This window comes from Eublepharis macularius, chromosome 2 (assembly GCF_028583425.1).
Source record: "Eublepharis macularius isolate TG4126 chromosome 2, MPM_Emac_v1.0, whole genome shotgun sequence".
NCBI lineage: Eukaryota > Metazoa > Chordata > Lepidosauria > Squamata > Eublepharidae > Eublepharis > Eublepharis macularius.
The window spans coordinates 32,961,418-32,983,756 of record NC_072791.1 but is presented as its reverse complement, the minus strand read 5'-3'; the positions used below and the strand labels follow the sequence as shown (position 1 = coordinate 32,983,756).

Below are 22,339 nucleotides of genomic sequence, written 5' to 3'. Positions count from 1 at the left end.
CTACATCTGGGTACACAAGGACAACCCACCTTACAAACATTCATCATCCATATATCTAATCCTCACCATGGCCCCATCTGTGGATACTTAAATCAGGGGACTGAGGTGAGAAGACAGATCTTTCAACAAACCTGGAAAAGCACCAGGCTTGCAGAAAAATCTGAAATCTAAAACAAAACACATGAGTTTTTTTAAACTCTCCAAAATGATAAAAGGAATGTGTGAGGTTTTAAGGAACTGTTGCTAGGCGACCGCAACAATATTAAAGCCTTGGTTTCTGTCAGGAAAATGCAGGGGGAAGGGTGGGGTCTTTTCTGGAGGGCTTTTTTATGGCTTTTGAAGGAGGAATCATTGGAGCCAGGCCTGTGAGCACCATCAGCAACTGGAAAACCTATGATTTGCATGGATCACCCAGACAGGGTTACCATCTCTGTGTTGGGAAATTCCTGGATATTTGGGGATGCAACCTGGGGAAGGCAAAATCCAGAGAGGGACCTCAGCAGAGCATAATGCTGTAGAGTCCACAACCCAAAGAATCCATGTTCTCCAGAGGAACTGATCTTTGTACTCTGGAGATCAGTTGTACTTCCAGGAGCTCTCTAGGCCCTACTATGAAGATGGCAAACCTACACCCAGGCTCAGCTGTTCAATAGCAGCCACCCAACAAAGTGTGGTGTAGGGTTGCCAGCCTCCAGGTGGTAGCTGGAGATTTCTTGGAATTACAACATCTCCAGGTGACAGAGATCAGTTCTCCTGGAGAAAATGGTTGCCTTGGAAGGTGGACTCTATGGCATTATATCCAGCTGAAGTCCCTCCCTTCCCAAACCCCACCCTCTCCTGGCTCCACCCCCCCCCCAAACTCCAGGAATTTGCCCACCAGGAGCTGGCAATCCTAGTGTGGTGTAGTGGTTAGAGTTCTGGACTAAGACTTGCAACACCCAAGTTCAAATCCCCACTCTGCTGTGGAACCTCACTGAGTGATTTTGGGCCAGTCACACCTCACAGGGCTGTTGTGAGGATAAATTGGAGCAGAAGAGAATGGTGTACCCACTCCTCTGGTTCCCTATTGTGCTGAACAGTGAGATATAAATGAAATAAATAACAAATATAGTTGAGGAGGGGGTAGATAAAAGGAAAGTTGGTTGGTCAGTGGGAAAGAGAGGAAAGGTGAGGAAATGGGTGCTGCCAGGAGAAGGAAAAGAGGAAATAGGGTGGTGAAGAGATACACGGGAAAGTGAAGTCTCCCCCACAACTCCTTGTAGGTTTCTCATTGTACAGCTGGGCCAGGCTCAGCCAGCACTACACACCCTGGCCAGAGTTTTCCAAGGGAGAGCCATAAAAAGCTGAGGACATACAGGTGCTCTAAATTGACAGAACATTAAATTGCAAGGCAGAATATCGTTCTGGCTTCCTTAGGTAAACACCTGCTGCCCCCACTAGCTCCATCCTCCGGTTTGGCCCGCAGGGGACCTGGCAACCCTGTTAGGGGCCATGGACATCTTTCTTTCTGCTAGGCAGCTCTCATGCTTTACACACTGAAGGCGAAAGGAGCAGAGGTTCAGATCAATTAATTGTCTTCTTCCTTCCCTACCTGAAACCTCCCAGTTTGTTCTGTTGTTGACTTCTGTTATCGTGACAAAATAAGGAGATGACAAATTTACAGATCCATCCTCATTCTCGACAGTGAAACTGAGGGGAAGTTTTGAGACTGGATATTTCATCCGAATTGCCTAAAGAGAAGTTACATACAAATAGTTGATATTAAGAGAAAATGTGGCATAGCATACAACATATATATAATATATTATTGTGATATATACTATATTGATAGTGTATTTGATGGAGTATATGTTTAAAAGAAAAGAAATAGAATAAGTTTAAAGTAAGAGATAGGGCGATCCTTGCTATATATTATATTATATTAGTATGTTATATTGATTTGAGATATACTATATTGATAGTAGGTTTGATAGAGGTTATGTAAAAAATAAGAATGTGCTTAGAATAAGAGATATTACGAATTAAAGTTGGTAGGGAAATATAAATGAAATAGATTTAAGTAATAAGAAGGGTTAGGGGTTGGAAAGCTGTTGGAAGTCAATAGGGAGGGGGGAGGAAAAGGGTGGGGGATAGAGCAAGGGGTAAAATGGGATTATTTGTGTCAAATCTGCAAAATTTTCTTTGTTTTACCACTCACTAATAAAAATTTTATAAAAAAAAAGATATTAAGAGAAAACATGGTACAGGTACATCTTCCCAATTGCATGGATTTAAATGAGACTACTTCAGTGTCAGGTATGGCACAATTCAGGTTTGTTCCACTAAACAGGTTTCTCATCTGGTCTGATGCAATCCTTTTGCAGCTACCTGATTCTGTTATTAGAGATGGGTCAAAGGTTGTACCATCCACTGAACAGATGGGAAACATGTCCTAGCACCATGTGAAGTGGGCGTCTGTGTGTCTATCCACTGTCTTCAGTCACACAGCTGGCTGGATTTGACCACTGGGAGAACAGCATGGCTTATACCTTCCCCACCTCTCTAAGCAATGAAAAATTCTAGGGCCACCTCCCTAAGCACTGAGAAGATGCAGAGCTACCATTGCAGAATTAGTTTCCCTGGTTGTAAGAGCATAGAAGTTCTACTCTGTGCCTAAAACTGGCTTCATTTACAAATATCAAACACAACATGGTAGAAGTGAACAGGCATTGGGCAGGCAGCAGATCCCAAGACAGCAATCTATAAAGTCACCACAAGGTGACAGCCCTGCTCTAGCAAGAAAGATTCTCAATTCAAACTGCAAACTACTTTTGCTGCTTTTCTGTTCTCTCCCTGCATTGCCGTGTCCAAATACTAGTTGATATCTCATTCAAAGCACTTGAGACGTCCTCAACTGTTAGGAGAACATTTGTAATTATTAGGAGACCCACTCCTTTGATAGAAGATCAGCTGATTGCAATACTGGCCAGCTAGCAGTTATACTACATAACCGTGTTGTTAGATAACTACAGGGCACTCTCTTTAGCCGCTCCTGTACCATACATGGGCCTGTCTACAGTGAGGCAGTAAATGCAGCAAAAGTACAATGTGGCACAGAAGAGGCTGGCATAATAGGCCTTTTCTTCCAATTGAGGGAACTCACACAGGCTCCTATAATTTCGAGGAACTTGGTTTATTTTGAAATGTAAACCCTTCTGGTATGGTTTGGAAGAGGAGAAAAGTGGGGGGGGGGCATGGCGAGGGTACCTTCATGGCCAGACGCGTGCTGAGAGAGCTCCGTCCCTCCTGACTCCTCAACCTTCATTAAATAGCACACAACGAAACAAGATTGAAAAGAATATGCACAAGCCATCACAAAGAGAGAGAAAAAACAACTCCAAAGTGGCAAAGAATCTACAGACGTTTTTCTCGACTGTTAAAGAGCTGGTGCTAGCAGACGGCAGCAGGGAAGAAACTTCCAAAATGGTGGACGATCTTTTTAACGACGCCACAGAAAAGGTAAATCAAAATGAAATAGCTTTAAGCCCGCAGCTAACAAAACTGAGACAAGACATTACTCTGCATATAACTAATCTATTCAACCCGATAACTAAACAGCTTGCTGAAATAAGGCTTGACTTGCAAACTGTTAAGCAAAAAGCTGAGAAAGCTTTAGACTCTAGTTTGCAGTCTCAGAAGGATGTAATTGTAAATGCAAAGAACAATTGAAATTCAACAGGAAAGAATCCTTAAACTCGAGGTTGCAGCCAGGAAAAATTGCCTTAAGTTAAAGGGGCTTGATGCATCAAGTACCCATAATGAAGATCTCACAATGTTCCTTTCAAAGTGGCTTGCAAAATATTTTAAGCTGGAAAATGAAACAGCTCCGCTCATAACTAATGCTTACTGAGTTGGCAAAGTATTACAAGCTAAAAGTAAAATGATTCCAAGAGACGTTATTATTGAAATACCAAATCAAAGCATAAGAAGGAAAATATTGGAAGAAGCTAGACTAAAAGGATCAATACCATATGAAGGCATGCCAGTCTACGTATTTGTGGATCTCCCAAAAGAAGCTCTTGCTAAAAGAAAAGAATTAAAGCCTATAACAGAAGCGCTACGAAAGACCAACACTCGCTATAAATGGCTAAACTACACTAAGCTTTTGGTGATATATCGTGGAAAGCATTATGTTGCTACAGACACAGACACAGGAATGGACCTTTTAAATTCTATTGAGCTGGGAAATTCCTATGGAAAGAGAAATGAAGAAATTCAATCAGAAAAGGAAATCAGTTGATCTGCTTTCACCACAGAAAGGAAGCAAGATCCCTATCAGACATATTTGATGTTCCCTTTTATGCCAGCAAGAACTTTAGGAAGAAATTTAAGCATATATCTTATATACATATAGTTCGTTGTAATACCCAGTGATTGCCTTAATACAAATGAAGGATTGGGGGAAGGGAGGTAACAGTCTTCTCAGCATAGCTCCCCATGTTTTATAGCTCTACCTGTTTGGGGGGGGGGTTTAAGTAGTGTACCCAAAATTAGTGTGTTAAGTAACACACTAATTCAGTAGAGCTATACGTATAGCTAATAGATATTAATATATTAAGATTATATACTTTAATTATCAATCAAGATGCAAAGTTTATTGTTATGCATAGGGGTAGTGAGGGTTAGGGAGGGGTTGGGTAGGTGGCTTAGGAAGTATATAATTAGTATTATAATCCAATTAATAAACATCTGAATAAAATAGTTACAAGTTAAGTGGTTAAAGTAAATTTAAAAGAGTAAAAAGGTTAAAAGATTGGCCTATGGTATGGTTAACACTTAAGGAAACATAGAAATTTACTTTGGAAAAATAACCAATGATCTGTATAATAAGTAATATTTTTTTAAAAAAATATGCCATTCATCTATTTGTTAAATCAATCTTCAGATGTAATGTGGAAAATTTCTTTTATTGTTGTTATAGCTATAATACTATTGTTAAATGTTATTTTATTTGCTTAATACTAATAAAAAAAATTTTTTTTAAAGGAAGAGGAGAAAAGTGACTTTCCTTGCTGGGAACCCCCCTGGTAATCAGCTGCCATCATTCAAGTACCTCCTGAGAACATCTATACTGACCTGTTGAGAAGGTGCCCTTCCATCTCAGTCCTAGCAAAATAACAGGGTGAAAACTCTGGGAAATACCTTATGGCAAACTATGTAGTGCCCAGATGATCTGGTATGTAGGGAAGAGATAGTAGGTCCCTCAGTGCATGTACAAAGTTTCTTGCAGTACCAAGATAGTGGAGGAGTCCTTAACCCTGGCCCAGGGGTCTTGGGGTCTTCAGAGGTTCCAAAGCTGGGATGAGAGAAAAGTCCAGACCTCCCAGATATTTATGGGCAATGGAGGTTGACCTAAGCCAGGCTCCTTGGTGAGATTAATTAGAGGATCTAACCAATCCCGAGCAAAGCTCCATCTCTGATGTCAGAGACTATTGCTACCAATCAAAGAATTATTATGAGATGGCCCTGCAACTTTAATGCCTCTGCACTTCTATTTAAAAAAGGGAATCTGGCCCAAACCGATTGCCCTTTGTCAAAAAATGATTAAGTTGGCCAGGTAGTACCAATGTGGAATGGAGGATCAAGTGTTATTCTCATGAAAGCCCCAGGGGACTAAGATCCCCAACATTTTAGGTGGTGCTTCTGAGCCATATTGAATCTCTGGCTTTTGTCATACTTCCCCTCAGTTGCTAGATATTCTTATGGTAGGGAGTGTAAGGGCTTTGGGTTCTCTGCTGTGAAGTAAGCTTCCTGGTGAATAAGGACTCAGAGATCATTGAAGCAGGAGAATTTTGAAAATAACAAATAACATTAAGAACAATGTGTACATAACTCAGTCTTCCTTGTTATTTTCAAAAACCTCCTGCTTTAGTGATCCCTGAGACCTTATTCAGGAGACTAAATAGGTGGCCCAGATCTTCCAACATTCAAAGGAGAAACCTGGCTGAGATACTCGAGCTAGTTAAGGCTTCAGGTTGTGATTTAAATTCCTTTTTAATGCCTGTGGTTACAAACAGGCTGTTGGTGCCTAACCCCCAGGTTGGATCCTCTCACACACAGGATTCCACACATGCCAGCCTGCCTGTTCCCATGAGTCAGACTAAAGTGTACCAGGTCTGCTCATCCCCAGAGACACGGTGCTGTGTCCTTTCCCAGAGGTAAAACTAAACCACTGTGCCACACTGCCAGGTAGCACTGCCCTTGATATTGTCTGCTCTCTCAGTGAGGCAGACCTGCACTGAACTGCTGCTGAATTTCCCTCCAACATTCCACGCCCCCCCAAAAGTGACCGGATGTTGGAGCAGCACTCTCATATGCTGAAGTGAAACAGCTCAGTGGCTGTTTTACTTTTCAGAGGCAGGATAGCCGCCTGTCCATCACAGCTGGGGACAAGGGAAAGAGCATCATGGAAGTACTGAAGGAGTGCAGATGATGAACTGTCATCTATATATGTGTGATTGCATGAGTATAGTTGTAAGCACTGTCCAGAGCATCATACCCACCTTAATTCCAGTACAAAACCATTTCTAATATCATGGCAAGTGATTCTTACCTTTTCCTTGCAGTCTGAAAAGGCAACAAAAAATGACAGCTTCATGTTATCTGTACAACCACATTCAGACCGACTTTTCTTGTTAGCACACTGCTTATAAGTTCCAGAAGACTGCAGAAAGATATGCAAACCAAGTGAATTTCATTTTCTCCCATCATTCCAAAATGCTGAACCTGAAAAATGACTAAACAATGTAGCTATCTATTTAGCTTTGAATAGTGTGGTCTAACTAGCAGACATTACCTCTTTACCAATGAAAATCTTAGGGGTATGTTGGCAAGAGTCCTTTGCACCCAAATTTAATAGAAAGTGGTTTGAGTAGGTAATAGATCTATGGAAGTCAGAAGTGTGAAAACAGAGTGGAATATAGAACTACTTTCGCTGTTCATTGAGGAGAAAGCATAACAGAAGTGCTCACATAAATGAGAAACGAAAGGAAACCTGGATAGGATGAGATACCTGAGGGATTCCTGAGTGGACAGGATTCCTGAGCACGTCATAAAATAGGAAGGGGTTTAGATAAAGAGTTCTATTGCTGTTAAAACATCCTTTCTAACTTTTAAATCCAAATAAACTCTGTTCATTTTCCATCTTGGGCCACTTCTTTTATTTTTCCCTCATGATACCACAAATGGGCTGCTGTCCAAGGTCCTGTCTGCTCCAAAAAGTATTGTTGAATTTATTTATTTACATTATTTATAGTCCACGTTTTTCACTGAGACTCAAAGCAGATTACACAGTGCGAGTCAATACAATCAAGGGCTGGGGCTTTCAATGAACAATACTATAGGGTATGGCTTGCAGAAATATGAAAAAGAGCATGAATACAGAGAACCATTGCTGAAACAAAGCAAAAGAAATATACATGACATATATAACAACGTGGAAACTACCCAGTAAGAGCATATCTACATCAACTGGCAATACTCAGTAATATAGACTACAGTCCCTGTCCAAGGATCTCTCTGACCCATTTCTTATAGCACACCTCTATTACCTGAGTAAAAAAAGTCCTCCTGAATAATTCAGCTCTGCACAGTTTGTGGAAAATCACAATCATGTTTAGTGGCAGTTTTTAAAAAAACCTTTTCCCCCTGGTTTTGGGGGTTGCCAGCACCTTCCTCAAAACCTTGCCTGAAGATAGCCCCCCCCCCCCTCTTAGGCCATCACAGAAGGTATTTAAATCTTTCCTCCCATGCCTCTTTCATTATTTTAAATTGCCTTCTGAAGTGGCTTGAACTGACTCCCATCCCCCATGTAGACCTACATCTTTGGAGGAACCACTAATTACCTTTTTTAAAAGTGCAGAAGATCCTAATCACAGACTTGAAGTTTTGTCTAGTTTGCCCCTCAGTAGTGCTGCTTTACTTTAACTGAAGACTTAAATTGTTGACAAAACATCCACTGCTGCTAGGAGCTACCCCTAGTCCTGCCCAGCCTAAGAGTCTCTCTACGCAAGACATCTTACATGAGAATGCTCAAGTGTAGAGAGATGCAATGTTAGCTGGGAAGTGTAGATTAAAAAAATAGAGCCAAAGGCTCTATCAATTTCACTTCTCTACAGAGCCAGCAAAGATTGCTCCTCAGAGGGTTTATTAATTTCCTCTTTGCCTCCCCAAAGGGGAGGTGAAATTGACAGAGCCTTCCGAGAGATGAAGAGGAAATTAATTAGAGCCATAGGCTCTGTCTTTTTAAACTATGCTTCCTAGCTAGCATTGTGTCTCCCTACACTTCAGCATTCTTGTGTAAGATGTCTCATGCACAGAGACTCATCAATCCTGAAACATGGACCACTGATACTTTCAGCTGGCCTTATAGGTCAGATCAGTCTTGTGTTATTCCTCTCTTTACCCTGACTGTGTGGTGAAGTGGTTACACAATTGCACCAAAACATTACCTGATCCTGATCTACTATTCCATGGATAGAGAATGTGCACCGATTTGGGGTTTGCACAGAAACTTAATCTGGCAGGTGAAACACAAACCTTTTCACTATTCAACATTTTTATTGTATAGATTTGTTTAAATTAATCATATAGAGATAGAAAACTACAGTAGGATTTTAGTCCAGTGGCATTTTAGAGACCAACAAGATTTTCAGAGTGTAAGCTTTCGAGAGTCAGAGCTCCCTTCTTCAGACATGACTAGGAGATCCCTGAGTCTTTATATGCCAGCCAAAGTTGAGGTGGAAAGCTACAAGGGAGGGCATCAGGATGTACAATGCAGTTTGACTGAAGAATAAATGGACATAAATCTGACATCAGAAATCACAATACTCAAAAACCAATGGGAGAACATTTTAATCTTCCAGGACATTCCATTGCTGACCTAAAAGTGGCTGTCCTCAAACACAGAAACTTCAAGGGGAGATTATAAAGTGAGATGGCTGAAAAGGAGTTCATTCACAAATTCAGAGCAATAGACCCCCACCCCCTTGAGGAGGGCTGATCAGAGACTTAGGATTCTTATCTCACTACAAAGGCTAGTTTCTGCTCTAATCAAGCTGCATTGTACCTTTACATCCTAATGCCCTCCCTTATAACACCCCACCCACCTTTGGCTGGTATATAATGGTTCAGGGATCTCCACTTCTACTCGTTTCTGAAAAAGGGCGCTCTGACTCTCGAAAGTTTACACTCTGAAAATCTTGTTGGTCTCTGTGAGTCTCTTTGCATGAGGCATCTTACACGGGGAAGCTCAAGTGCAGGGAGACACAACTTTAGCCAGGAAGTGTAGTTTAACCTCTCTACATGAGGGTAGTTTATAAAGACAGAGCCAGTGGAGATCGCTCCTCAAAGGGTTTGTTAATTTCATTTTCACCTTCCCAAAGGAGAAGTAAAATTTACAGAGCCTTCAGGGAGGTGAAATTAACAAACCCTCTGAAGAGCAATCTCCACCAGCTGTCTTTTAAAACTATCCTTTTGTAGAGAAGTGAAATTGACAGAGCCTTTGGCTCTGTCTTTTTAAACTATGCTTCCCAGTTAACACTGCATCTTCCTACACCTGAGCGTCCCCATGTAGATGTCTCATGTAGAGAGACTCTAAGAGCCACTGGACTAAAATACTTCTGTTGTACTGCAGACCAACATGGCTACTCACCTAGTAAACTATAGAAAATGGACAGCAATTTAAGAAACACATGTTTTCAAAAGTTCTGTGAGATATAGCTGCCAAGACTTACTTTTGATCCCTGAAAATAATCTCTCATTCTAGGTTTTGCAGGGTCAGCATTGTAAAAGTTTTCTGTGAGTGGAACGGCAATTCCCAATATAGATGGTGGCCTGTAGTTCACCTGTATGGAAAGACAACAGATAGCAATTCAGCACCATCTCACCAGGCCTACCCTTTAGCTCATCACTAGTCCCACTGATTACAGAGATATTACTTGAAATAAATCTGAATGTGTGTCATAGATTTTAAAAATTGTGCACGAGATTCTAGAGATTGAATAGATTACACAGATTACACAGTAGGATTGGTACAATGGACATTCTAGATTTCACTAGGATTTTATTATCCTGTCTTAAATTTATTAGATTTTCAATATGTAAAACACATTACAAACACAAAATATAATGCAGCACATATAACACAACTTTCCATACTCTTGGCTACAAAAAGAAACAAAGCATTAGAATATCTCATAAACACTTATTATTCCAAAATATTATAAACAATGCCCAACTCTCAATAAATTCATCTGAACAGTGAAATTTTAAAAAATCTAGATATGTTAATTTAGTGAATAAGGCAGTATTCCACACAGAATGGAACCATTCACCTCCAGAAAGAGGGTTCAGGGCGTGGTTCTGTTTTTCTCAATCAGAATCTATACATGTGCTTTAACACCCTGGAGCCTGCATTGTTAGCACTAAACTAGCACCCTAAGATGCCCAAAAGCAACCTCTGCTGTTGATGTTAAACACACAGAGTCCCTTACTTTAGAAAGTCCTGCTGCTTTTCTGGCACATTCACAACTGTCGGCCATCTCCCACCACTACTACACAAATGCTTTCTTGTGCCTGTGACACATTAGCATCAACTGAGTATTAAGCTTCATTCTGAGACTAGGTTGATGGTCAGGAGGAACAGGGACTTTCCAGTGATGAAATAATGGAACTTCCTCTACTTCAAGAAAGGGCTTTAAATGTTCCATTGAGCTTTTGAGGATCATAGGACTCAGGATTTTAAATTGCTGTGCTTAAAAAAAACAAAGCTTTCAACATTTATGAATGAATGATTGTGTTGCTTTTATTTTGGAACGGATTTAGTCATTTTATGCTCTCCTGTTTATGTGATATTATGGACTGGTGTGCTCTATGGGTGTCTTTACAGGCAGAAGATCAGGATATAAATTTACTAATTAAAAAGTGTAGAACAGAAGTGAAGAGGTTCGCTGATTCCCCCAGCACCATTTTTTCTCTTTGGCTGCATAATAGATAGACTCGCTCTAATGTCCTTGTGAACAAGTCTTTGGAAACATCTATCCTATAGCTTTGCAGCAAAGTGGGACATATCTTGCCTTAACCCTGGCCAGAGCCTTAAGGAAAGATCAGGAAGGAGATTTAAATAAAAAGGGTTTGGATACTTACCGGTAAACTCTTTAAATGTTTTGAGGCACTGGGTATATGTGATAGCCAGTCTGAAGCAGGGAGTTGAACAGGCAGGGTATAGTGCATTACTTTAAGATATGAGCAGGAGCTTTTCAGTGTTAATATAAGAGTTGTGACATCGCAAACAAGGGATGCTTGTGAGACAAACACAGCAATGGATGACTTACCCTAGAGATGTTTAAAAAAACAGAAATTAATATTTCTCCAATGTAATACAACATCAATGAATCATTGATTTCCCACCATAAGATCTTTCCATGAATGCATGGCAGATAAAATAATGCCATAACATTTGGTCTGCCTACAGAGTGTCTTTTGGGAATGGTTCCAGGCTCTGTCTTTAACAAAAATGGATCAGGAATTCTTATTTGATAAATGTGTCTCCCATCAGGATATTTTAATTGCTATTACTCCAGTAAGCCCTGACCTGGATAGCCCAGGTGAGCCTGATCTCATCAGATCTCAGAAGCTAAGTAGGGTTGACCTTGGTTAGTAATTGGATGGGAGATCTCCAAAGAAGACCACGGTTGCAGAGGCAGGCAATGGCAAATCACCTCTGTTGTCTCTTGACCTGAAAACCCCACTAGGGGTCACTATAAGTCAACTTTGACTTTGAGGGCACTCTGCACCACCATTACAAGTTAGTCATGACTAATGCAACACTCCATTGCTTTCAAGAGATTTTAGAGTATAATGCCCAACCAATGAAAGTTACTCTCAAGTAGTGTAGTGTAAACAGTAAAGATTTACTAGGGAAAACAGCCTGGTAAGATTTTGGGTGCATATTAAACGCATTTGTGTTTTATGAATACACCCTGAGCAATGCTGTTTGTCAATTACCTGCTCAAAAAATTTGCTCTGGACCATTATTTTCAATATATAACTATCAGTGTCATCCCAGTAGTCTTCTGTGATTACATCCAGTAGAGAGGGTCTTCCCACTATGACTTCCATTAGGTCCATCTGAAACACTTGAAAAGCTGTAGAGGGAGAAGAAAAACACTGAAGGTAATACTAAAAAACCCCAGTGTTCCCTTCTGTAGGAAACCAAAGGAAAGGAAGCAGAAGAAGAAGGAAAAGAAGGAGGTGGCGGTGGGTCAAGATCCTTCTCTGAGATTCCAGGAAGAATAAAAATTCTTGGGCATTTTGACAGAGGGATAGATTGTAACTATCTGACATCCTTCTACTTCCCTTCATCTGGGATGTGCTTCTCCCATTGCAAAATTTCCCACTGCTTGTTATAATACTAATCAGAGCTCTTCCCCCTCTCCAGTTAGAAAGAATCAGACATGCAAACAAAACAAAACAAAAAAACCCCAAAGCCCACACCCAACATGCCCATGCATGATTGCCAAAAGGTTAGTCAGAAGCACATAACAGCAGAAGAACATAAGAAGAGCCTGCTGGATGAGACCAGTGGTCCATCTAGCCCAGCATCCGGCTTCACACAGTGGCCAACCAGTTGCCCGGGAAGACAAACAGGGCACAGAGGCTGAGGCCCTCCCCTACTGCTGCCTCCCAAGCACTGGTAGTCAGAGGTTTGCTTCCTCTCAATAGGGAGGCTCTGTTCAGTCTCCATGGCTAGTAGCCACTGATAGACCTCTCCTTTATGAATCTGTATAACCCCCGTTTAAAGCTATCTGTACTTGAGGCCATCACTATCTCCACTGGCAAAGAATTGCTCAGTTTAATTGCTTGTTGAGAAAAGAAGTTTCTCCAGTGATCCTAGGAGTGAGGCAGTCCTTACTTCTGGCATATAGTACCTCGTCATCGAAGGCAGGGTCAGTCAGCTGATTTTGATCCCAGAGGGGAGGGGCTTGTCCCAGAGATCATCAGCCTTTCTGGCCCAAGAATTTCATTGGGTGCCTCCAAGTTCTAAGATTCTGGGGCAGGGAGAAAAAGCTCCCTTTCCCCACTAATTCTACCCTATGTTTAATGTTATAAACCTTGATCATGGTTCTCCTTAGCCTTCTTTTTTCTAGAATGAAAAGTCCCAGACTCTCCAAACTTTCCTCATAGGAATGTATCCTCAACCCCTGATCATTTTGATTTCCCTCCTTTGTACTTTTTCCAGTGCTGCAATATCATTTTTGAGATATAGTGACCAGAACTGCACACAGTATCCCAAATGAAGCCACATCATAGCTTTATACAAGAGCATTGCAATACTGGCTGTTTTATTTTCCAGTCTCTTTCCTAATAATTGTGTGGTGTGGTGGATGGTGTTTGCCTTTTTCACCACACTGTGTCAACATTTTCATTGAATTTTCTACAATCTTTGCTTCCGTCAGTCTTTGCTCTAGGCTCACTCTCACCAAGACTAGACAGCCAATGGCAGTTTTTAATTGTCCCAGCTTAGTCTCTCACTCTGAACAACCACCAACCCTTAAAACAAAAAGTTGCATTCAAACAAAATATATTAAACTCAAATGTCAGCACCTCCAATACACCTCCTCAATAGAGCCTCTCAAAGGCTTAACCATCCAACTCTCTTGATATATAAACTTTATATTCCTTACCAGGGCTTTTTTTCTGGGAAAAGAGATGGTGGAACTCTGTGATGGAACTCAGAACTGCACAATGTCACTTTGGGTCAGCTGGAACAAGGGGGGAGTATCCGCCCTGAGCCCGCTGATGTGGGGAGGGCGGAGTATAAATCCAATAAATTAAATTAAATTTAAATTAATTTTTTTTTAAGTTTAAATCACCCTTGGTGAAAATGGTCACATGGCCGGTGGCCCCGCCCCCTGATCTCCAGACAGAGAGGAGTTTAGATTGCCCTCCATGCAGCGGGACATCAGGAGGATGGCAGGGAGAGAGACATGCAAGAATGGCACTGTGCAATACTGAAATGTCATTTCTAGCAAGTGACATCACTTTGTTGCAGGACACTCTAGGATTGCCTCGTAACTCTATTGTAAAACCAGAGAGTTTGGGGGGATTCCTAGAGCAATTCCTAGACATCACAGTTTTTCAGCTGGAAATAGCATTGCGTGACTATTCCCTCTCCCTCACATAACCCCACTGAGTGCCTGTGGGGATTTCCCCACCTGGAGTGGGAAAGTGAAAGCCCTAATTGGGAAATCTTCTCTTCTACCCATTTCAAAAAGAATGCAAATTCTGATTAGAGCATGCTAGGTTACTCCAGCTAGGTGATACTTGAAAGATGGCAATCAAAATTTCATAGTACTAGAAAAGGGCTACTCATTTAAAAGAGCAATGCTGAGGGCTGAATCAAGATATCATACATATGACAGGAGAATAATGTGAGCCACTTCAGGTTCCCATTGGGAGAGAGCTGGGTTATAAACAAAAGAAATAAATGCTAGGGGTGCAGTGAAGCAGGGAGCACAGAAGTGCAGCCTCATCAATGGGAATTCCTGGTGACTAGAGACTACTGGTTAGAAGTGAGCTCCCTGCCCAGGGACCGAGATGTAAAATAGCTTGATAACATTCAAAAGCAGTGTATAAATATGTGTTATTAATAACAGCATTTAGATTTTTTTTAAAATGGCAGATAAAATGTTATCACTATTATGAGCCATGTTGGCAAAATGGAACTTCCATGTTTGGAGGTGATTTACCACTGAACACCAGTCGCGGGGTGAGGAGAGCAGCAGAGGAAAGCTGTTGTCTTTGTACTCTGCTTATAGCCTTCCTTAAACAGAACACTGGACTAGACGGACTCTTAGTCTGATGTATGAGGGCTCTTGACATACAATATCTGCTGCAAACCAATGTTATTTTTCCTGTATTGCAACAGTAGATTGTCTAGGGCCATCTAGCAAGTTTTATTGGCAGGGCAAGTTTTTGGCGGAAGGAACTGATGACTTTCTGATCAGTTTGTAAACTAATATGGTGAAGAAGCATGTAACCTGCCTCAGCTTTGTGAAGAAGACAGATTTGAATGGTATTTGATTTCACATCAGTGCTTAATTTGTGAAATGATAAACTTCCCAGAGGCATCTCATATAGGCTCCATCTGGGACATACCCTAATCCTGGGTTCCAAGGAACCATGTGGAAAGGAAGAAATCTAAAGTTTATTCTTTGCTCTATAGTCTTAGTGGAAGTATGGCTGCATGTAAGTGATCGCCGCACGATATGAAGGATGGGTTTTCTTGGGTTGCCTTTTAATTATATTTAGAAAGAGGTCACTATTATCAAGTAACCGGAAGCTCTCACTTAAATGACATGTCTACCTGTCTTTTTTGTATCTCTTATTCTATATGTTGTTTGAGAGCTGCAAAAATCTGTATAAGTAAATGTACAATCTCAAATGCCTCACCTACATTAACTGGTGTTACTCTGAAGGAAAAATTCATCTTTGAGCCAAGATCCAAGTATTTAATAGCATGGACGGGTAGATCATCAAGCTGCTGTATTGTGTATCTACATCTGTCAACAATAACCCTCCATTTTCTTCCATTTGTAGTGCCAAAGTCGTACAAGAACCACTGCCTGCTTATAAAGACAATATTTATAGGCACTCGGTAAGGCATAGTGGCATCAGCTAAAGCAGTGAGATCATCCACAACGTCAGTAATAAGGAAACTGCTGAATCCTGGAATCACGACAGTTTTCTCAATGTCGGATACTTGAAATATGTTAGAATCTACAAAACAACAACATTCATATTAGAACATTATTTTAATGTGTCAAAATTTGAGATCGATATGAATATGTATTTTTTCTACTTCCTAAAAATACATTGATTTTACATTCTGTTTAGACAACAGATCAGATAAAATATTAGGATATCCTTCAATTAAGGACGTGCTTGTTAGAGAGGTGGGGATGGACCACCCTTGGGAGTAACTTTCTTGTTTTCTGCTGACAGCTTGCCTTTAGTGACGAAAGCAAAGTTACTGAAGGCCTGCCACTGAGACATGCAGAATGGCTATTGACTGGTCTGAGCCAAGCCTGGCTGGGATTGGAACACTCAATCATTCTCTGCCCGTGGAGGTGAACAAGTTTGTCCACAGTGTTCAGATGTAGTTTATACTTCCTGGACCACAGCTGAAAAGAACTCCAACTAGTATCACAATCAGTCCTGGATGCTGGTGGACAGGGAATTTGGGCATCAGAAGCTTTGGTTAAAAGCCCCTTAAATGTTGTTGGATGTTCTCATTGTCTGTGATATTCTGCACATCTGTGAGTAAGAGAGGCCACTTGTGTCTTGAAGATCACACCGAATCTCTCTTGCCTTCTGATCCTCAAATCAGTGAGGAATCGGATCCTCTGGTGCTGCAGTTTCCAGGTAATCGCTTCATCCTGAGAAGCCATTATTTAATTAATTAATTTTATGTCATTTATAGTTCGCCTTTCTCACTGAGACTCAAGGCTGATTACACAGTGTGAGATTAGTACAATTCGTATCAAGGACATTTCCATACAATATCAAGGACATTTCCATAAACAATGTCATAGAATAAATACTGTAGTAAAATGGATAGTAAAGAGTTCACTAGAACCTGATAATGGGATGGAGGAAAACTCCACCCCTAGACTGTTCTCTTACTTACTTTCCTTTTCTATGTTAGTTCCTTATTGGTTGAGAAGAAAGCAGTGTTACATTCAGCAGCTCCATTCAGGAGAAAACAGTGATTACAAAATTGGCTATGAGGTGGGATTCTAAGCATGGCCTTGTATGGAAAAATTGGGGAATTTAATCTAGAAGAGGAGGATTGGCAGCAACACATTGAAAAACTGGGTCATTATTTTCAGGCAAATGAGATCACAGAGGCAGCTAAGCAGAAAACTGTATTTCTCAGGGTTTGTGGCAGCAAAACCTATGCATTCTTGCGAGGCCTACAGCATCCTGAGAAGCCTGGAGACAAAAGTTTAACAGATTTGCAAAAAGTTTTGACTGAACATTATACTCCTAAATCTAATGTCATTGTGGAACATTTTAAATTCCATAATCAAATGAGGAAAGAAGGATAATCTATATTAGACTATATAGCAGAGCTTTAAAAACTTACAGGACGCTGCTCATTTGGAAATGTTTTGGAGGATATGTTAAGAGATATATTTGTGTGTGGAGTGCAAGATGAAAACATTCAAAGGAAGTTATTGTCAGAAGGGAACCTGACTTTGGCCAAAACTGTAGAACTGGCAGTGGCGACAGCCATGGAGGCAGCAGTGAAAAATGTTGAGGATTTACATCTAGACAGCAGACATTCAGGTGAACCCCTTAAATAAAATCCAAAGCCAGAAGCAAATGACTCCAGTCCTAGAGGGATGTTTCAGGTGTGGAGGAAGACATTCGGCCTTAGTTTGTTGACATAAAGGATTTCAGTGCCATAAATGCTTAAAAGTGGGACATTTAGCCAGAAAATGTAGAGGCGGTTATCAGAGAGTGCAAGAAGGCTGAGAGACACACACACACATCCTCCAAAAGACAAAGGAAAGAAGGTGGAAGCTTGCTATTTGGAAGAGGAAGAAAGGGAAGAAGGCCATGCCCATACAATGTAAAGGCAAAAAGCGTGGAACCGTATACAGTCACTATGGAACTGAATAATGAACCTGTATGCATGGAGATAGATACAGGAGCTTCAGTAACCATGATTAATGAAAATACTTGTCAACAGAGTAAAACAGGCTCCAAGGCCTTGGAAAATGCAAAAGTAAAATTGTAGACATACACTGGAGAAAATATTCCAGTAGTAGGGTCAGTGTGGATCCCTGTGAATTATTAAGGGCAATGGTGGGATTTACAGGCCATAGTAATAAAGGGTGATAGACTAAATTTACTGGGCAGGAACTGGTTAAAATAACTGAGATTAGACTGGGAAGAAATATATCAACTGGACTTGAAGGGAATACCAGCAGTACAAAAAGTCCTGAGTGCTCATTCAGCAGTGTTCCAAGAAGGACTGGAGACCTTAAAAAGTGTTAAAGCAAGGATATATATATAAAGGAGGGGACTCAGCCAAAATATTATAAAGCTAGGCCTGTTCCATATGCTATTCGGGACAACATTGAGGTGGAACTGGACAGGCCGGAGAAGGAAGGCATCATCTCTCCTGTGCAGTTTTCAGAGTGAGCAACTCTCATAGTCCCTGTAGCCAAGCCAGATAAAACCATTCACATTTGTGGGGACTATAAAGTTACAGTAAATCAAGCCTCAAAATGAGACAACTACCCAATTCCATGTACCAAGGACCTACTGAATGTGTTGGGAGGAGGTCAACATTTTAGCAAGTTGGACATGTCCCAAGCCTACCAACAAATCGAACTGGAAGAGGACTGCAAGAAATTCACCACAATAAATACTCATAAAGGCTTGTACCAATACAACCAACTACCCTGTGGCATTTCTTCAGCCCCAGGCATATTTCAGAGAGCTAAGGAACATTTATTGAAGGAGATTCCTGGGATAGTGGTTAGAATTGATGATATCCTTATCACTGGCTCAGACGATAAACAACATCTTTCGATGCTTGAGTGAGTACTTCAAAGATTAGAGGAATCCAGCCTGCGCTTAAGACAGAACAAATGTATTGTCAAAGGCTTTCACGGCCAGAGAACGATGGTTGTTGTGGGTTTTCCGGGCTGTATTGCCGTGGTCTTGGCATTGTAGTTCCTGACGTTTCGCCAGCAGCTGTGGCTGGCATCTTCAGAGGTGTAGCACCAGTCATAAACTGACCCCGGCAGAGGAATCTGTCCTCTCACGTGGTCTATCTTTTTGCCCAGCTAGGCCCACACAAACCATACAACTTTGTGGAGACCTGGAGGCCTATTTCAGACGCCTAAGACTGAAAGAATTCTTCAACTACTCTGCTGAACAAAATGAGGAACAAAGCACTGAACAGACACCATCACAGCAACCATCACTCTCCCAACCCAGCAATACACAATCGTTACAAAACTCCAGAAAAAAGAATTCCACATGGACACCCCCTGAGGGCCGGAACTCTTCATTGGACTTTTACATTGAATGCTTCCGTCGACGCACCCAGGCTGAAATAATTGACAAACAACAACACCTAAAGCAGAACCTCAGCCATGCAGAAAGAGATGCCATAAACAGCCTCCAAAACAATTCTGGCATCGTAATCAAGGAAGCCGACAAAGGTGGAGCAGTGGTCATCATGGACAAACAGAATTATATACAGGAAGCAGAAAGACAACTCTCCAACACAACATTCTATAAAATACTACCTGCTGATCCTACGGAGCAATATAAAAGAGAACTCAATAAAATATTGAAGACTCTTCCCGTGGACATACAAGAATGCATCCATATGGACACACCCCAGGAACCACGGCCAGGAAAATTCTACCTACTACCCAAAATCCATAAACCGGGTAACACAGGACGCCCCATTGTCTCAGGAAGAGACACTACCACGGTAGGAGTCTCAGGATACATGGACTCTATCCTCAGGCCCTATGCCACCAGCACACCCAGCTATTTACGGGACACCACTGACTTCCTCAGGAAAATACAGTCCATTGACAACCTACCTGATGACACCATCCTAGCAACCATGGATGTGGAGGCTTTATACACCAATATCCCACATGCGGATGGACTGCAAGCCATACGGAATATTATCCTGGACAAAACCACAGCACACCTCGCCACTGAACTTTGTCACTTCGTACTCACTCACAATTACTTCGAATTTGGTGACAACTTATATCTACAGATTAATGGCACAGCCATGGGCACACGTATGGCACCACAATATGCTAACATATTCATGGCGGACTTGGAACAACGCTTCCTCAGCTCCCATCCACTGGAACCACTACTATACTTAAGATTCCTGGATGACATCTTCATCATTTGGACCCATGGGAAGGAAGATCTTGAGAGATTTCATCAAGACTTCAATAACTTTCACCCTACTATCAACCTAAGCCTGGACCACTCTACACAACAGGTACACTTCCTGGACACCACTGTACAACTACATAATGGACGAATAAATACCACCTTATACCGGAAACCAACAGACCGATACTCATATCTACATGCCTCCAGCTACCACCCTAAACATACCACTCGGTCTATTGTCTACAGCCAAGCCTTACATTACAATCGTATCTGCTCCAATGCTCTCGACCGAGACTCACACTTAAGAGATTTACAACAAGCATTTTTGGGACTACAGTACCCACCAAATGAAGTGAAGAAACAAATCAACAGGGCCAGACTAGTACCCAGAAACAGCCTACTCCAGGACAAATCTAAAGGAACTAACAACAGAACACCACTGGTTGTCACCTATAGCTCCCAGCTCAAACCCATCCAACGTATCATCAGTGAGCTACAACCCATCCTGGAAAATGATACCTCTCTCTCAGAAGCCCTGGGTGGAAGACCTTTCCTTGCCTACAGACAGCCCCCCAACCTCAAACGACTTCTCACTCACAACCATGAATCAGCCAGCAGAGTCACCAGCACAGGTACCAGGCCCTGCAACAGACCCAGATGCCAGCTCTGCCCCTATATCTACCCAGGGAATACAATTACAGGACCCAATGGCATCAACTACACTGTCTCTGGCTCTTACAGCTGCTCATCCTCCAATCTGATATATGCCCTCATGTGCCAACAATGTCCTTCTGCTCTGTACATTGGACAAACCAGCCAACCTCTACGCAAAAGAATAAATGGACACAAATCTGACATTAGAAATGGAAACGTCCAGAAACCAGTGGGAGAACACTTCAATCTACCAGGACATTCCATCAAAGACTTAAAGGTCGCTGTAGTTCAACAGAAACCTTTCAAAAACAAAATCCAACGGGAGGCTGCTGAACTGGAATTCATATGCAAATTTGACTCTGTCAAGCTGGGACTGAATAGGGACTATGAATGGTTATCACATTACCACAGGTAACAGATTTCCTTTACAGAGGTGGGGTCTGGGGGAGCTCAGTGGCACCTGGCGTGGGCTTTCGGGAACCACAGATCTCTTTGTCAGATGCATCTGGCAGGGAGAGCTGTGGTTATCGAAGGCCCATACTGCATTGGAATTGGATGGTCTAGCTGTTTGGCTTCTACAAACTAACAGGGCAAACTCCTTTGAAGCCAACTGATACACACACCAAAAGGAGATGTTTACATATACTAGCAAAGGAATGTTTTGATTGCTCCCTCCCCCACCCCCCCTAATTGCCTCTTCCCTCTCCTACTCTTCTGTGTTTGACCAGTCTCTGTATCAGGCATCTGACGAAGAGAACTTGATTCTCGAAAGCTTATGCTACAATAAAATTGGTTAGTCTTAAAGGTGCTACTGGACTCTTTTTGATTTTGCTTGCACCAAAAGACAGAGATCTCTCAGTGTGACACTTTGTCTTTTGGTGCTACACCTCTGAAGATGCCAGCCACAGCTGCTGGCGAAATGTCAGGAACTACAATGCCAAGACCACGGCAATACAGCCCGGAAAACCCACAACAACCACAGAACAAATGCTTTTTTATGAAGCCTGAATTACAGTATTTGGGATATAAAATCATCAAAGAAGGAGTACAGCCTCTGGCTGATAAAGTAATGGCTATTGAGAAGGCCCCAGCAGAATACAGCAGAACTCAGAGCCTATTTGGGGATGTTGAATTATTATAATCAATTCCTTCCAAACCTCTCAACCCTCTTGGAACCCTTACATTTGAGGAAAGAGACTGTCTGGAGCTGGGGACAGAGGCAAGAAGAAGCCTTTCAAAAATCTAAGAAGCTGCTGAAATCTTCAGATCTACTGGTCCATCTTGACCCTACAAAGGAATTGATCTTGTCTTGTGATGCTTCATCTTATGGAGTGGTAAGCATGCAAAGTAATGAAGAACGGCCTCTAGCACATGCTTCAAGGTCACTCAATCAAGCAGAGCGAGGTTATCCACAACTTAGTGAAGAAAGAGGGCCTAGTCATTATCTTTGGTGTAAAAAAAATCCCATCAGTATCTGTATGGGAAACAATTCATGATTGTCACAGATCATAAACCATTAATTGGACTCTTTAATGAAAATAAAGCTGTGCCCACTATGGCAGCCGCCTGGTTACAATGTTGGGCCCTGACACTAGCAGCTTACCAATTTAAGATAACCTACAGAGCGAGTAACCAACATGGAAATGCAGACACCCTGAGCAGATTACCAAAACCAGGAGCACCAAGGACTGAA

General features: G+C 41.6%; 1 protein-coding gene across 1 annotated transcript in view; it reads right to left on the bottom strand.

Annotated features, from left to right (window-relative positions):
- Positions 1 to 4,167: 4,167 nt before the first annotated feature.
- CATSPERB (cation channel sperm associated auxiliary subunit beta) overlaps positions 4,168 to 22,339 on the bottom strand; it is a 56,457-nt gene continuing 38,285 nt past the window's right edge. The window contains exons 15-19 of the mRNA XM_054972625.1: positions 15,493 to 15,819; positions 12,046 to 12,185; positions 9,774 to 9,884; positions 6,593 to 6,703; positions 4,168 to 4,230 (exon numbers count right to left, since the gene is read on the bottom strand). Of these exons, the coding sequence (XP_054828600.1) occupies positions 4,168 to 4,230; positions 6,593 to 6,703; positions 9,774 to 9,884; positions 12,046 to 12,185; positions 15,493 to 15,819 (752 nt within the window). The remainder of the gene's footprint in view (positions 4,231 to 6,592; positions 6,704 to 9,773; positions 9,885 to 12,045; positions 12,186 to 15,492; positions 15,820 to 22,339) is intronic.